The sequence below is a fragment of the Nelusetta ayraudi genome, unplaced genomic scaffold (assembly GCF_046127955.1).
Source record: "Nelusetta ayraudi isolate G7.1 ecotype Tasmania unplaced genomic scaffold, CSIRO-AGI_Nayr_v1 ptg000135l, whole genome shotgun sequence".
Lineage (NCBI taxonomy): Eukaryota > Metazoa > Chordata > Actinopteri > Tetraodontiformes > Monacanthidae > Nelusetta > Nelusetta ayraudi.
In genome coordinates, this window is record NW_027466185.1 from 22,827,776 (window position 1) to 22,845,291 (window position 17,516).

At 46.5% G+C, this 17,516-nt stretch overlaps 1 protein-coding gene across 2 annotated transcripts; it reads right to left on the reverse strand.

Moving 5' to 3' along the window:
• Window positions 1-1,312: 1,312 nt before the first annotated feature.
• Window positions 1,313-12,466, reverse strand: prdm1b (PR domain containing 1b, with ZNF domain). Of its 2 annotated transcripts, XM_076011704.1 has the most exons (7): window positions 12,313-12,466; window positions 11,487-11,803; window positions 8,163-8,282; window positions 6,509-6,749; window positions 4,174-5,108; window positions 3,949-4,077; window positions 1,313-3,210 (listed from the first exon to the last, which is right to left on the reverse strand). In XM_076011704.1, exons 2-7 carry the CDS (start codon window positions 11,655-11,657, stop codon window positions 2,635-2,637), a joined length of 2,172 nt encoding a protein of 723 aa, XP_075867819.1. In that variant the 5' UTR covers window positions 11,658-11,803; window positions 12,313-12,466; the 3' UTR covers window positions 1,313-2,634. The 2 variants fall into 2 exon arrangements, with proteins under 2 accessions (XP_075867819.1, XP_075867820.1); XM_076011705.1 differs by lacking the exons at window positions 8,163-8,282; window positions 11,487-11,803; window positions 12,313-12,466 and adding an exon at window positions 7,014-7,136.
• Window positions 12,467-17,516: the final 5,050 nt, after the last annotated feature.

The following is a 17,516-nucleotide window of genomic DNA, read 5'->3' on the forward strand; positions in this document are numbered from 1 at the left end:
GGCAGGATGTTGCAACGGTTACATCAACTTGGTTCCTGTCCACACCATTAGTTGCCGAGACGAGAGTCATGTGAAGCCACAAAGGTTTGCTTTGAAATCAAACATGTACAAGTGTGTCTTTCATTCCTTCCAGAAACCAATTATCAAACTTCTCGTTGAAGAAAAGAATTCCGAGATGTAATAAAATCCTGAGCTTAGCTATCTAATCTCCAGCTGCTCTTGGAAGCACTTAGACTATTTACTCTGCGGAGGCGTGGGCTGTTTATGTTGCCAGGAAGACGATTGGAAAAAATAAATAAATACACCTCGCCTCTAATCCTGAACATTTAACCTCATCTCTTAATTCTGCAATTATGATGAACAAAAAAAGAAATAAAATGATAAAACCAATGCAGCAACGACTGACCCACGACACCTTTGGCTGGAGAAAAACAGAGCAATGACTTGCATATGCATGAGCATCCCAATTAATGGGCAAATAATGATCTTCTGACTTTATTTGCTTTTTCACATGACTAAATCTGAGGTAACTTCTCAAGGAAACGGTCTTGTGTTGCCAATGGTGGTTATTTGTAGCAAGAAAATTACTGCACGGTAACAGGAGGTGGTTTTGGTGGCGCGACAGCTTGTCTGCCACTCAAAAACGAATTTTGAGTGGTACCTTCCAGGCACCGTAGTCAGCAGTAGCCCAAAGTTTGTCTGTACAAAGTTCTTGACATCTGCATGTATATACACTACCAGTCGAAAGTTTGGACACACCTTCTCGTGCAATTTTTTTTTTTATCTTTACAACTTTCAACACTGCAGATAGACACTCAAGACATCGAATATATCAGCAAGATATATATCATATATCATTTTTATGAAAGGTGGCTATTTTGAAGAATTTCAATATAAAACGTGTTTGAGTTATATTACACTTTTATTGTTTCCTACATAATTCCATGTGTGTTCATACGTAATTTTGATGCTTTCAGTGAAAAACGGCAATGTCAAAGGTCATGAGAACGAAAGAAAAGACATTAAATTCATATGGTGTGTTTTGACTGGTCGTGTAATTATTCCTATTACTGGTGCATCTTTATATCTACTTGTGTTCCTTTGCGAATAATAACACATATCTTTGTGTTATTGTTCACTTAGCCATCATTGCTGAAATGTCTTCATTTTATGATCCCATGAAAGTGACTAAAAAATATTCTTTTGATCAGGTTGCACTTCTGAAGGCACTTGCCAGCTGAAAACAAATTCAGCTCAGCCTGCTGCATTCAACTCTGCTCCAGCTTAGGATCACACACTTGGACACCAACGATTAGAAACAATATCTTTAATGTGCTACTTGATGCAAATATAAAAGTATCCTCAAAATAGTCTCTCACGTATAAATTCTTTAACATCTCATAACCTGTTTTCCGAAAAAAAATAAACTACATGAAAAACAAACAAACAGCTGTACAAAGAGCAACATAAAAGAAAAAAACTACAAAAGATTAAAGAGGTCACAGGCTCAGGAAGACACAAAACAGGTTGGTTTGAGATAACAATTGTGTTTTGTTATCTCCATGACAGTATTTTTGTTCCATGAAAAAAAGAAGAAGTCTGTCCTTGTATTGTTTGGTTTTGCTGTCAAATGCTCACCATGAGGTACCAATGTCTGCGTGGATATTTGGATGAAGCTCAGATGTACACTTATAGTAAAGCTTTGTACAAAAGGAATGTCTGAACCCAGAAGGTTTGAATTCAGCAAGAGAAAAACGATTGATTAGTTGCTTAACATGACAACAATCATTGCTGTAAAAAAAAAAAAAAACATGAAATAGGATCACACGTACAGTTGTGTTGGAAACTGAAATCCCCCTGCTGCAGTGGCATTTTCTCAGACTCAGTGATCATAACCTTAATTACTTGCTGAAAATGTTTAACCTTGATTCTGTGTTACGCTGCTGGAATGGATTTCGTAAACATTCAATGACAGCGCTGGACTTTCAAGTTGTTGTTGTTTTTTATTATTCTAAATTTGGCAATAACTTCAAAAACACTTTAAAGATACCAGCTTTTCCCTTTTATACGATAAATAAATAAGAGTTGCAAACAGTGGAGTAGCATAAAGGTCCACAATCGAAATGTGCCGTCACCCCAGGGAAGACGGTGCACAGCATGACAGGAATACTCATCCACAAATCAAGTCCAAATCTCCTTAAAGACACATCAACACACCGATATAAAAATAAAGCAAACAAACAAACAAACCGAAAAAAAAAAAAACACAAGAAAAAGCAAAACGCTATACAACTAAATGAAATAAATAATAAAGACAAATCAATCATTTTTTTAATAGAAAAGTAATAAGTTAAAGCACGGAAAAAGCAACACTTGTCTACCTGAGTGAAAAGAGATTTTAAATAATTCACAGCTTAACAGCATCCTCCTTGCTTTGAAAACTTTGCGGAGGAAGCACAATCACTGAATACTGTCAGTCTTTGGGATGCTTTTCTTTTGGTGCTGCGCTCATTCGACTATGAAGGTTCTGGCCCCTGTCAGGGTTTCTTTTAATTTTTTTATTTGGCGACATCTGTTATCTTTGTTATCAGTAATGACTGCCCGCTAATCTCCTCCGTGGGGCTTTTCTCTCTCCTACTGTCCTTCCGCCTTCACCGTCGGCCGCTTGTGGAGGTGAACGACGCTGGCCCGCTCCTGGTAGAGCGCGGCGGGGCCGTGCTGCGACAACTGGGTCGCCGCCGCCACCGCCGCCGCCGTGGACGCCGCGTTGATGGCCGCCGACAGAGACTTGAGCAGGACGGCGGCCTCCTTCTGGTCTTCCTTGCCCTCGCCCTCCAGGGTGCGGGCCATCCAGCGCTCCACCGCCTCCTCCAGCTGAGGGGCGGTGGCCGCCTCCGTCAGCGCGTCGGCCTCCTGGCTGGCGTCGAAGCGCTGCACCATCTCCCGCATGGCCACGTTGGCGGCGGCGGAGTCGGCCAGGCAGCAGCCGTGCTGGTGGACGTGCATGGTGAAGCGGTGGAAGAAGGCCTGGTTGCAGAGCTGGCAGCGGTAGGGGCGCTCCCTGCTGCTGTGGAGGCGGCGGTGCAGCTTCAGGTGGATGTACTGGGTGAACTTGGTGTTGCAGATCTTGCACTGGTACGGTTTCTCGCCCGAGTGGAGGCGCAGGTGCGTCTTCAAGTTGCTGGTGCTGCTGAAGCGCTTGTGGCACACCTGGAGGGTGACACATGAGTGGCGTAAGTTAAAATGCATAAATTGCGACTAATACCGGGAGAAAACTGTCAAAGAACTTCAGACTTAGCGTCCTGAAGGTCCAGTGTGTAAAATTTTTAAGGAAGCCTGGTATTTAAGGATTTTCCTAGTTCAATGTCAGCCGGGCTTCCTTAAAAAATTGTGGTACAAAATGTCAGCCAATGAGGAGCAAGACCCTTGTTCTATGTAAGCTCTTATACATATGAGAATCTTTCTATGGCTATAAAACCAATTTTTTTTTATTGTACTGTGAGTGTACACTACATATTAAGCTTTTACCAATATAAAATCAAATATCAGGACAAATTTTACACACTGGACCTTTAAGTCACGTTGATGTCATTAAAACGGGGTTGGCCCTGCTCGTCCGGTTCTCTCCAGACAACACAGACAACTTGTCTTTCTCTGCAGGACCGGTTCTATCTTTATCTTTTGTCACTCACGCCCATACAGTCACACTTTTTCACAAAAGCATAAAAGAGGAAATTACACAACGAGTTTGCCAGCATCTTAATTGATCATAAACAGTGTGTTGTGAGCATAATAGTGCTTTGTTTGTCTATTTGTCCAACACGTCACGCTCTCTGTGTCTTTGAGCAACGTGACGGCGAGGGCGGCAAAGGGTTTCATGACGGCAAAGGGTTTCGTGACAGGCTCGGACACAAAGCGGGTTGAAGTTTAGGAGGCTTTTGAGCGTACCAGACATTCGTGAGGCTTCTCGCCCGTGTGGACCAGGTGGTGCTTCTGAAGGTGGGCGAGTTGAGTGAAGCTCTTCTTGCACAAGCTGCACTGGAAGGGTCTCTCGCCGCTGTGCACTCGAAGATGGACCTACGGTTGGCGAACAAATACAAAAAAAAAAGCACATTATAGCTGCGCTGGCCAATGAACGGCGACTTTCTGAACTCGGCGGATGAATCTTTGTACCTTGAGGTTGGACAGCTGACCGAAGGTCTTTGAGCAGACGTTGCAGTCGTACTTGATTTTGCCGTTTTGCTTCTTGAGCGGGTACGGCAGCGACTTGTGGCCGGGGCCGTTGCGCGGTGCGGCACCGCTCTTGGTCATGGTCAAGCTCAAGTTCATGGCCTCCTCGCAAGCGGAGGGCGACTGCTCGGGGGACTGGTGCTGAGCGCCAGGCTTGGGGACGGGGGAGAGCTCCGGCGTGGCGGGGGCGCCGTGCGGTGGCGACACGTTGGGCGTCAGTTCTTTCAGACCGCCCTGCGAAGACGGAGGGTACGGCAGGGACACCGGCAGCAGGTTGGGCTGGCCCATGGCCGGGTACGGGAGTCCGTCGGTGCCCAGGTAGCTGCCGTATCGAAGGGCTCCCCTGGAGGGCAGCATCCCGGGGAAGGGGGGCGAGTAGGAGGGCAGGAGGAGGCGAGGGTAGTGCGGACTGTAGGGCGGGAGGAGCTGGTACGGCGGCTGGATGGGTCTGGACTGAGGGTAAAGCGGGTAAGAGGAGACCAGGCCCTCCCTGTGGCCGTACAGGCCGTGGAGGTGAAGCGGGAGGTTTCGGTGTGGAGGCGGCAGCCCCGCATGGTGGTTTGTCAAGTACGGGTGACTCAAGCCGAGACTCGCGTCCCGGTGCTCCGGCCGAACGGGAGGGACCGTCCCCCGCACGTCCGGCTCCCTGTCGCCTTTCTCCTCTTTCTGAACCTTCTTGCTGAAGTCCACGATCTGCTCGTCAGGCGTGTCGGGCGGCGTGTCCCTCTCCAGCATCTCCACGTCGATCTTCTCCTCGCCGCTGTCGTCCCTCTCCTCCTTCATCTCCTCCTTTGCCGCAAGCTCTCTGAGCCATGTCCGTTTGGCCAGCAGGCGCTTGGCGCTCTCCATCCCGTGCTCCTCGCTGGGGCTGGCGTATTCTGCGGAAAGGGAAGGAGAAAGGGGCGCCACGGTGAGTGGGAGTGACGTCACCGAGAGGGAGAGAGCGCCTCGAGTTTCCTCGAGAGGCTGACGTGCCGAGTGACTCCCCAGATTTGAGTTGGAGGGATTTACACGACTCGGGGAAGGTTAAAACCCACACAGAGCACACACTCTGATGGTAAATGATAGTAGTTTTGGTTTCATCTTGACACCTTCATGTGCTGAAGGTTTCAGTTTTGTCGATCGCAGTAGTGACTTTGGTGCGGGACGAGTGTGTGGAATGTGTGGGAGTCCATGTGTCATGTCATGTATGAGCAGTTTCTGTTGTGCAACTTTTTCTTGGTATCGCTGTCTTACCATGCCGGCCACAAGAACATGTGAAACACCTCTTCCTTTTTCCATTTTTTTCTTTCGGTTATTCAAAAAGCTTCCGTTTGCCCCTGCAGTCAAGTTAGACTTTAGACTGTTTCTGCTCTTTTACTGCTCTACTTTTTGATTTTCACTCAAGCTCATTTGAAGGGTTTTGAAGAAAGTTTAAAAATTAGGTTTTTCAGCATGTGTCCACTGTGGTTTAGGTGTCTTGATAGGGCCTTGAAGGCAGCAGTGACGTCCACTGCGGGTTGTTTTGTTCTCCAGCAACACCCGAAAACAATTGCAAACTCTTACTGCTAAACCTGAGTCACAAAGAAATCACAAAGGAGAAAAGTATGACTTAGACAAGAATTAAAAAAAAGTGAATGCTCTTAAAAGCTTTGAGCTGAGAGAACAATGTCCGGACGCCACCTTAGCATTAGTCACTGAGATGGATGGCGACACATCTGGTGTATCCAGTCGGCCTGAGTCATCAGTCTTTGTGGCAACTCACAAGTCGTTCAGGGTGATTACCATGAGTGGCGAGGCCTTTCGTCTAATCGCTGAAAACAAGTGACTCACTGAGGTACTTTGACCGGCCGTTTCCCTCCGCACGGCTTCGAACCCTACGTCATTTCCCCGACATCTCAAGGGCCGCCGAGAACCTCAGCCTAAAAAAAATAAATCATTTTCCACCGATGCTCGCTTTTAAGAATTCACGATCTGACCTTAATTATCTGCTGGGTAAAAAAAAACCTCAGGCTTCATGCGAAGTAAGGAAATACCGCGCGAAAATTGCAAACGTATGTCTTGATTTGTCATTTTTAAATGAGCCCTGGTTTGAGAAAAATCACAAGTTTGACCAAGATGAGGTTTGGTCCTGCAGGATCATGAATTAAATCGTTGCAACCCAAGTTTTGCTGGGGTGTTGGGAACATCCAGGAAATATCCATAAACCGGACATCATTTAACCATGAAGTCATCTCCAAAGATAAAGATGAGCAGATCAGTTCCCAGTGCTGGCAGTGGGTCTTTGTGCTGTACTCACTTGGTTTGATGTCACCCTGCTGGCTGCAGAGCCTCTGGGAAAACTCATGGCTGTACCAAACCAGCAGCTCCTGGTTGGGCTCCACCGGCCGGATGGTGTAGAAGTAAATGTCGCTGTTGTTCTGGCAAGCCACGAGGTTCTGTTCGGCCAGCGAGTGAGCCGGGTTGACGTATCGCATCCAGTTGCTTCTGTGGACATCGTAGCCGTCGATAAAGTTCTGAAGCTCCCCAGCACTGTAAATCTAGAGAGAGATTGAAAAATATACAAATATTAAAACGACATTTAAAGTGTTTTTTTTTTTTTTTTTGCATTTGTCGGCTGAGTGAAAGATCAAAGGTATTTTTTTTTTTTTGTGGTTTTTACCATGATATATAATTTACTATAAACATCTACCAAATAGAAGGCACATAAACAAAACATGACATCGGTATTGATATTTTAAAAACGCTTTTAAAGCCCAGAGAATTTCGCCGGAGAAATAACAAGTTTTAAATAAAATATTCACCTCTGCCATGTACAGTTGAATGTATGCAACCTCTTCAGCTGTCAGTCAGATTACACTTTGCCGCTCTGTCGTGTTTCCTGGGACTTTAACTGACGCCTCTTTTATAGAGGGAGTGGGGGGGGGGCGTGGCCTGGCTCTCCCTCTTTCCCTTTCCTTCTCAATTCTCACTCGCTGTCATCTGTGCTTTTGCCTTGTCATCGCATCGAGCCTTCTGATTGCTCACCCCGCAGAGCGACTAATCAATTACGACTGTGTGCGGCTGGTGGTGTGCGAGCACGTAGGTGGATGAAAAGGAAAAGGCAGCCGTGTTGCTGCGCTGGCACACGGCCAAGCGCGGAGGAATGCCTCTGGCTTGCGCGTCTGTCTCAGGCCATGCGACTCACATGAGAGCGCACCAGGAGAGCGTCAGACTTTCACTATTGCACCACAACGGGCAGGAACACCCCCGCGCGCACGCTTACAGGAAACTGCACCGGAAGGAAAATACACAGGATGGCAGCAATAGAAAAAAAAAAAAAAAAATTAATGGGAATTTGACTCAGCATAGTAGAAAACTTCCTGAGTGACAAAAAACACGTGTGAATGGCCCGAGAGGAAAAGCGCACGGGAATCGCAGCTTGAAAGCGGGGCGGAAACACAAAGACTGTCTGCGTACGTGCGTGCGTGCGTACGTGCGTGCGTGCGTAAGTGCGTCTGCGCGTTTGAAGCCCCGTCATTAAAAATAGCCCTTTTCTATTGTGGAGGTGAAGGTTGCGAAGGAACTCGCTGCCGGTAAAGGATGTGATGACCTTGTGAGAGTCACTGGTGGCCAGCACTTCCCCTAAATATTTGATCAAAACTCCTGCTGCTCCTGCTGCGCTGAGCAATTTGTGACAGCACCTTCCTTATTGACGCACTTGCGCCGGGCTGATGTGAAACTTCTGCATCTGAGAAACCGATGTTTCGCTTTTTTTTTTCTTCTCCTTCCTTTTGAATAATAGAGGAAGGCTGTAAGATGTCACAGCTTGTTCCTCCACCACTTGTACGTGTGTTTTATCTAAATATTCTACGCTCAGAGTGCTTTGCGTGGCACTGAGCCTGGTTACCTTGAGTGTTAAATCTCTCTGTAGTTAGAGGGATACATTTGTTTTGTTTTTTTGCATTTCTTACCCTCCAGAAGTATTTCCTGTTGGCCTGTTTGGGGACGTTGTCTTTGGTGTAGACTTCTCCTTGCAGGGGCCCGAAGCGAGTCCCCTGAGGTATGTATTCTTTGCTGAACACCCCTGTTACCTGGAACACAAATGCATTTTACTGTTACTGTCCATCCTCATGGAAAATATGACACAGCAACTGTTAGAGGCAGTTGACTCGCACCTTTATAAAAGGAGGGGCTAGTTTGAGTGGGGCAAGAAGATCGAGAAGCTGTGTTTTTCCTTTTTGACTGTTTGAGCCGTCGAGATGCCCCGACAAGCCCAGCTCATCCCCCTGAGGGCTTGTTTGTTTGACTTCTAGTCACGGCGGTTGTGTTGACCCAGACAGCTCTAAGACCAGGTTAAAACCCACAAGGTGACACACTTTCGACGCTAATAAGTTAAACGAATTACACTTTCTCTGACCCAATACTCCACTGATCTCTGACCCGCTGCTTTCACGAACGTTGGGAGGAACAGGAAGTAGAGTCACCTGTTGTTTGTTTGCCTCGTAAGCTTGGCAAACCTTGACCTCTATAAAAAAAAAAAAAAAAATTCTGTTCAGCCTGGTTTTAAAGCCTGTAAAATATGAATACGAGATTTTTTTGAAATGATTTCACCAGTGCATTTTCAATGGGGTAAGCATGACAACAGGATTCCTCAGAATAATAAATCCATTGCAAGGGTTTGGGTGACCTCTTTATGTCAGCAGCTTTGTGATGCCTACTGCTCATAAAGAAAACACAAGCTTGGGGTCAGGCCTCCTCAAAACATCACACACACACACACACACACACACACACACACACACACACACACACACACACACACACACACACACACACACACACACACACACACGCCATCAGGCAGCAGCATCTGTGGCTCACAGCCTCGGTGTCTTGAGGAGCTTTGTGTTCAATCCTCCCAAAAAAAACCCACCACCCACCGCCCCATGGATAAAAACAAGCGCTGTCTTGCTGCCACTGAGCAATAATCAAATGGTTCTGAGCCGACCTCCGCAGAAAACGGGCGTGGGATTCCACGGAACGAGAAGCGGCACCTGAACGCCTCGAGGCCAATCGTTGTGCCACGAGAGGTGGAGGTCTCCCAGCGCCGAGTGTGTTTAAGCAGTTAATTTTTAAGAACAACAGGTCACCGGGTCTGTGTGTGTGTGTGTGTGTGTGCGTGTGTGTTTGCGCTCACGCGTGTGTGTGTGTGTGTGTGTGTGTGCAACAAGTGCGCTGATTCCTGGATGTGACAGAACCAGAGTGACAGCGACATTGTCCTTCGCTGGCCTTGCGTGACTAACGAATCACTGGCCGCCACTGCCGCTCAACCGCTCGGTTCGACCAGGTTTGGTGGGGGTTTAGGGGTGCGGAGGGCGTGGGGGTGTGGGGTGCGGAGGGTGTGGAGGTGTGGGGGGGGCTAGGCCCACGCTCCTTGTCTCCACCCCACCTCCCCCTCCCTTCCTCCCTCCCTGCCCCAACCTCCCTTTGCCTTTTCTTAGCCCTCTGAGAATAGCTTGGGCGTCCGCCAGGTTGAAGCCTGACGCCTGGCCGCCTGCCTGTCCCCAACGAAAGTTAATCATCTGGTTTTAACCTAAATCCCACCACCACCATCACAACCACCACCACCGTCTCTACCAGCAGCAGCAGCAGCAGCAGCAGCACATCCCCAGCTTCTCGCTCCTCCAGCCCTCCCCTCCGTTGCTCCACTCGCTGCCCACTGGCACCCGTTGCTGGCGCCCCATCTGCCACGTGGACCCCACCCCCGACCCCCCCGGGCCCCCCCACCCTAGCCTCCGGCACACTTCTCCTTCTTCTCGGGGGAAGACAAACGGAAGAAAGCGAGGGGCACAGTGCATGCAGCCGGGACCACGAGACCAGCCGCGTACCTGCGCCGTCACCGTCAAAGTGAAACGAGAAAAGCCCCGTCCTTCATGACGTCCCTGTGAGCCATGTCATATGTTTACACCGTGGCACGCATCCCTCGTCAACCCCCCACCCCCACCCCACGTACCCTTCGTCACGGTTGGGAGTAAGTTCCCGGTCTAGGATGAGTTTTCTGAACAGCGATTGGGAAGGGAAACCACTGGGCGGCCAGTTCGAGCAGGAGGAGGCGTGGAAGCAGTTGTTTTTCTTTCATTTGTTTTTGAAAAATTGAGAACTGATTCTAGGACTGTGCAGATAGGTGAGAAATGACAGATTAGGCTTCGCACAGTTGAGAATTGCACCTTTTTCAAAGATGCACTCAGGGGTCTGATTTTAGCCTTCTCAGAGATTTTATCGCCGTTATTTGCATGCTGTTCTTAAACCCCCCCTGCGAGGCTGCAAATACTGCCCAAAGAAGGGGAAGAGACGACAGTGTGAGAGCATGAGAGGGAAGAAAGTGTTGCCTGTCTCGAGTTCACAAAAAGAGGAAGGGGGACAGCGCCGCTAACCACAAGCTGCCAAGTGTCGTGTGTTAAAAGCGACAGCAAGACAAGTTTGACATCTTCCCCTCTCTTCCTTTTAAGCTGCGGCTATCCGACTTTGTTTTTTTTTTTCGCCCTGAGATGTGATGACACTGTTTGGTTGGCGCCTAACAAGTACGGGCGTGTGCGCGGTGGTGCCGTGTTGCAAGACGAACAGTCAGCTGAGACGAACGGAAAAGCTTCAGGGATTCTATGCCACCTCCTGACTCACGGTGAGTGGGGCCAGACACAACTTTAAAGGGGAAGCAAGTGGATAAATAAATAAATACATAAATTAATAAATTAATAAATAAATGGCAGGGGGGTTGGTGTGATTATACCACTGACACACTGATCCCTGGTGCCGCACTGTGCTCCGCATCATTGCATATTCAAGACGGTGGAGACAAAGAAGCTGCACAAGCACCAGCTGAGACATAATGGTTAAGTTAAGGTGGCCAGAAGACACACAAAGGCCTCTGACCTCAAGCTGCCGGTGGCCTTATGTGCACTATACGCCACTTTCACACGCACGGTCGCACGCACGCACGCACAGACACGCGCACTGTACACTCTGGCGTGTGTGTGTGTGTGCGCGTTTGTGTGAGGAACTCATTAGTCAGCGTATCTTTTGTTCCAGATGCAGATGGCCCAACAGAATATTACGTAACGCAGACTTAATATTATTTGGGTGTAGACAACGACGGATTTGAATCATGCAAAAAAAAAAACAACAACTGCTATAGCGTCGCAAAATGCTTGCAGTCTAAGTTGATGCTCTGAATTCAGCTCTCGGCGACATGCTGCAAAGGTTCTGACAGACGCCTCGTCACCGGGCCGTGGTCTCACCTCGTTGTCTGCTCCGTATTCGAAGGTGAGGTTGCGCGGGATGGAAGTCATGGCTTTGGGGAGGCTGAAACTGGGGTCCGACACCTGGTCCGGCACGATGTAGGTGCAGTTGAGGGCAAAGTCGATCTCCCTCCAGCTGCTCATGTCCCCATGTGCGCTCTCCAGCTTCATCTTTGACTGATAAGTGACTCACTCTGCCTTCAAGGATGGTTTAATTTGGTTGGAGTCTGTTTGGTTCCGGCTGCTTTGGTATAGAAAGTACTTTGGTTGGTCCGGGTAGGTCCGTCTTCTTAGGTGCGCTGGTTAAAGCTCGAGATCTTGGAAAAGTAAAGGGGTGGAAATGAAAACGTTTTTAGTATGACACAAAATATGCTCGTTTCATTTGGACATTGAAGTGCAGAGACTGGAGACTTCAGATGAATCATCTTTTCAAATTGCAACATGACAGGATTGGTAAGAATTGGTAGAAGGTTGAGTTAGGGCAACTGGACGTTTTGCCTCTCATCCAAAAGGCTTCTTCGTCCAGTTGCCCTCACTCAACCCCTCTACCTTAAGATGACATGGATAACTGAGAACCATCACAGACATAGGATTGGGAGCCATCAAAATTGTCCCCAAAAGTTTTGTTTTAATTCATTCAGCATTCAAGCAGTCGTAGGCTCCATTCATTAACCCCCTAAAGCTCATTACTGCACACCTTAGCTGCTATCCCAGCGATCCTCATTCAGGTTAACTACACATTCAAGGTGAGACCAGCAGCTCAGCTTTTCCTATTTTTATCCAAAATCACATCAGTGAGCAAAACTTTAAACAAGCTTGGACTTACTTTCACACATTCATTCAGCTGTTGGATCCTCATTTCTTTGGTCATGACATCCCTTAATTGAAATTCATCTTGGTCGCCTCGATCTTCTCAAGCAAGCGTGTTTCTTCAGAGAATTTCCTCCTCAGTTAGATCCTCCGAGTATCCGCTCGCTCTGTCCCCTACCCACAAACTCCTGAGCCGGGGATTGCGCCAAGCACTTTTAGCTCGGCGCCCCGGCCAATGGTGAGCCACCGAGGTCATGTGATCTGTCACACAACTGTTGGCTTCGGACAACAACATTAGTGACGTTGCACACTTGGCCTTCAAGTGGCTGTTGTGATGAGCGCTTGCACATAAACCCTGCCGGGCGCGCGTGTGTGCACACACACACACACACACACACACGCACATGTCCATGCGCACACAAAGACGACATCTTAATGAATGAATAAAGGGAGAGCAGATGGCTGGCCTGTTGCCACTGAAAAACACACTCCTAGACTTTTGCTTGGTTTGGCACTTAATGAGCAATCTGCTGCCACTGTATCTTCTTGACCTACATCTTCCCGCAGAGCATCTTTAAGACCCCGTACACCCCTCACACACACAAACACACACATGCTTGATTCAGAACCATCCATCTTTCCATTGCTGAATTTCCTTTTTTTTTTTTTTTTTTTTTTTTAATTCTTAATAGAAAAGAAAAGAAAATCAACACCAGGGATGGAAGCTGAACGCCTCACTTACTGCTGGTTGGTGTTCTTTGCTCGTTCTCGGCTACAGATGTAGGGCAGGTCAGCCCGGCACGCTGGAGCGAGACTTAGACACCTGTCGGCTCGACATCCCCTTTACTTTCAGACACTCACGCAGAGTCTATATTGAGCGCCGGGTCACCTCACCCGATTGCGTTGCACGAGAAAAGCCTGCAGTGGAGCGAGCAGTAAAACTGACATATGGAGTTCAAAGAAGAGAATGTGAATTTGCTTTTTTTTTTTGCCATGCATGAAAAGCACAGTCGACCGTTTCATTTGTAAATAAACGTATTGAAATCCTCCATCATCAACATTAATTTAAAAACTGAACCCAGTGTCCAAAAATGATTTTTCAGTTCAATTTGAACCCTTCACTTCAAATCTATGGGGCCACATTAACTAGATTCTGACTACTACGAATACTTATATCACTACTACTACTAAGAGATTGAATGTTTATTTTATACAGAGAATGCATGAGAGGTCGACTGTGACCCCAAATACACCCTCATTATGCAACCGTGAGAGACCATCACCTTCACCACAATGAGTTACTGCACCGCCTCCATAAGACATTGGTGCTGAACCTCAGGAATGATTGCATGCATCCCAAGACAAACAGATCTTAGAACTTGTTCATTATGATTATTATGATTATTATTATGATTATTATTATTATTATTATTATTATTGTTGTTATATTTATCATTATTATTCTTTTATCGCCTACATTGCATTTCATAATAGGCTTGTGACACTCAGTAACTCTTTTCCGCACCCTCCTCTGTCCCTAACTTGGCTGGTGAAACACTAAATTGGCTGCCATATGGCAACAGTTCTATTCCTAGGGTAGAGCCTTACTGCTGAGTGTGGATGGGAGGGGGGTGGGGTGGTGGTGGAGGGGTAGTGGCACTGGTCAAAGGAGTGTGTGTGTGTGTGTGTTGGAAAGGATTTGGGCTCTTTCACTGCCCTGCTGCTGGCTGGGCTAATTTCTCTAATTTGCAGACAGTCTGGGCCCCGGCTCAAGACTCAGGGGCTCAAGGCCTGGTACTCCAGGAAAACCAGGCTAGACAGCTCATCTCACTCACGGACATGCATCACATCCGGGACCACTGCTCCACAGACACTTTTTTTTTTCAAAGGAAAGGAAGGAAACCTCTCTCCCTCTCTCGGGGCTAAGGGAACTAGGCGATAGAAGGAAGAGGGAGGGCGAGAGGCAGTGGGATGAGGGCAGTAGACCAGACGAAAAGGATAAGTGGAGGAAAGACCTGAGGTCAGCTATACTGAAGCCATCTGAGACAGAAAAAACATCAAACACGACGGCGGCACCTGGTAAATAAACGCCACGCTGACGGGTACACACTCACACAGTCCACACTGCTCTGCAGCACTGCAGAGAAAGTTGCCACCTGCTCCAACAAATGTTGTTCATGGAAGTGAGTGAAACAAGTTGCAAAACATCTATGGCTACAATTTCAGTAAGGAAATAGAAGCCTTAAGAACCATTAATCTACAGGTTCCAAAAGCAGCTATGAGGACATTAGATCACAAGGTGACTTTGATGGATGTATACTGTTGACTTCAAAATATCTTATTATTTCTCATATTTCTTCTGTATCTCACTATATGGCGGCCGGCCAAATGTCGAGTGGACAGGATTTCATGCACGCATAGTTCGACTTTACGAGTAAACAAATCAGGCAATTAGGAGTATAAAGCAAATAATCCTATTGTTTCCCCACCAGTAAGCACTGATTCCACAAGCCTGAGCCCCATCGTCGCACCACGTAAAACCTGACTGTCTGTCTGTCTGTCTATCTATCGATCGATCTATCTACATTGTCTCAAGTAGAAACTAAATTTGTGAAATACAATTACATTCAAAATCTTTCCAAAATCTAATATTTGTGTTGTTTTTAGCTGTTCTGCATTTTTGTTGGTTATCCAACTTTTATGGATTCTTAAAATGTACTCTTAGGAGTATTCAGAGTAATAGTCCACTATAGTTATGTTTTCAGATAATCTCCACCCACAGCCTCAGGTATGATGTTCAGAATGAAACTGATAAGAACATGATCAGGTTGTAGGCGTTTTGCCATGACTCAGATAATCACGTTCTCAAAAGAAAAACCCAAAACAAAACAAAGAAGCAATAGCAAGATGAAAAAGTCCCCAGAGCATCAGTGGCAGCTTATTGGTAGACGATGTTTATCGCTCACTGACCATTATACGATCGTCGCTGCCCCAAATCCTATACTTATTGCACTGCTTGCCACCACCTCCCTTTTGTTTTCCTGATCTGTGGCTGTAAACAGTAAACAGCTGAGCAGCAGATCCTGAAAAAAAGAGGATTATTTGACCGTTAATGCAGCGCTATTGTGCAGTTGTTATTGTTGTTTCTGGCCACAGTGACGTCCGCGCTAGCAGGAAGTAGATGACCTACAAGGAGCAGCCTGAGAAACATCACTTTTTCGGCGGGGGCGAGGGGGAGGGGGGAAGTTGTTATTTTCCAAGCGTCGCCTGCTTAGTTTTCCATTTGATTTCTCTCACCAGTAGGATTACCATCGTTGGTGGAACCTTAAATATGGAAGATTACATTGGTGCATTTTATCACTAATGCCTGCGTGTTCTGAAAGAGCTCCCACACCCACAGCACCACTCCTGGCTGGTAAGTCATTGAGTGGGGAAATTCCAGAGGTGGAGCTTGTCGCTGGGTCGTTTTCATTCCCGACACTTTTTCTTTTCACAATTTTCACCAGCATCTTTATTTCTATGGAAAATGTCAAGCTGATTTATTTTTTTTTTCACATTTCATATTAATGCTTCACTGGAACCTCTGTGGTTAGTTCTGCAACTGTGTCGAACACTGATCAGACGCACCTCCCTCTATCTTACTAAAGAAACCACGCCTCATTTCCTTGCATCTCTCTTTTCACTGTGACTCAGCAGCCTCGAAGCATTGTTCCAGATAAGTTAGAACCCGCATGACCTGTTTTTTAATTGCTTTAGGGATATCATTACTTCCCTACAAGAAACCCTTGCAGGGACTCCATTTATTAATCATTGAATCATCTTAAAGAAGCAATCAAATTCACATATGGAGAGGGTGTAGAAAAAAAAATCCTATATGGCAGAGGTCAAAGGGGTCAATGCACATAATCCAGGTATGCATTGAAAAGACAAAAGCAAGACTTTAATCTTTTATGAGTCATCTTCAATCCATTAGAGGAGACAAATCTATAGCTCCCGAGATTTGTCCTCTTCTGATTGCTTCAATAGGGGGGTTGTATTAAAACGATTAAAAACCTTAACTCCATCTGTTTTATTAATTACATCGTATCCCTACCTCTGAAATTGCTCCCTTTTATTCAGTTGGTTGGATTATCGCCACATATTGTGGAACTCTAATGAAACAAAACAAAATATGAAATAAAAGCAAATAAGATGTATGGTTGGCAGCCAACAGAGTTCAATGTATAGACACACTTATAGTAATCATGACACGTGAATGAGTGCTATTTTTAAGAAAACAGAGTGACGAGCGGTGCACCATTTCATTTTTTAGAACTAGAACTGTTCACACAATACTGTCAAACTAGCTGCCTGTCGCCGCTGTTTCGCAATTACAATTCGAACTCAAAGAAATAATAAAAAGTGTGGCATGGCGGCAGGTGGAGGGGAAAACTCATGCTGGCAGCTGGGTTTCCTGGGTCTCCTTCGCTTCATTTTGCACACTTGTGTGTCTCAGCAAAACATAGCTATGCAAAAAAACAAAAAAATAAAACAAGAAAGAATTTCAACAGAACATCCATCCAGCAAATGCAGTCACTTTTCATTGCTAAGCCTGTTTTGAGTGGCTCAAGTGGAAACAGAAACTGACACAGCAGGTCAAGATGCACTAACTGTTGCGACCTGCCAGCTGGCCCTGGCTGGATCGTTAGCCTCCTCCTTGTCACCTGCCTCATTCTACACACCTGCAGCTGATGGCTGACTGCACCGCTCACCACCTCCTGTGTAAGTCGGCCAGTTCCTCCACAATGATTGCGTTTTTCCATGACAGTTTGCAAAATAAAAGCCACATTTCTAAAATTTCGACAAAGTACAATTGCGATTTGCAGGTGTTTCCATTGAATGGTGTGAAGCGCATAAGCCGTAGTTCTGGCAAAATCTCGTCCTACGAGACCATGGCTTTTCAAAGCCCTTCTCCCTCATTTCCATTTCTAATTCCTTGTATGAGTCTGCATTTCAATGTTGCTTGCTGTCAATTACTTAATATATCCCGTCTCCTCCTCCGTCCAAAGATAACGCACCATTTTCACTTGAAGTCAACTGGTCACGTGACCCTGTGTGTCACGTCCGCTGACGTGTAAATGCAAAAAGATTGTTCCCATGATACTTTTGCGATATATCTCTATATCAATACATCTGAAAAACCACCGCATGAGAGCGTCAAACCCTTTTAGTGATATTTGA

Excerpts from the sequence above, each read along its gene's own strand:
- prdm1b (XM_076011704.1), bottom strand. The coding sequence starts at position 11,657 with ATGAAGCTGGAGAGCGCACATGGGGACATGAGCAGCTGGAGGGAGATC. Across the intron at positions 6,750-8,162 it reads ACAGGAAATACTTCTGGAGG|ATTTACAGTGCTGGGGAGCT; the intron begins GTAAGAAATGCA and ends ATCTCTCTCTAG. Across the intron at positions 3,211-3,948 it reads AGAAGCCTCACGAATGTCTG|GTGTGCCACAAGCGCTTCAG; the intron begins GTACGCTCAAAA and ends GTCACCCTCCAG.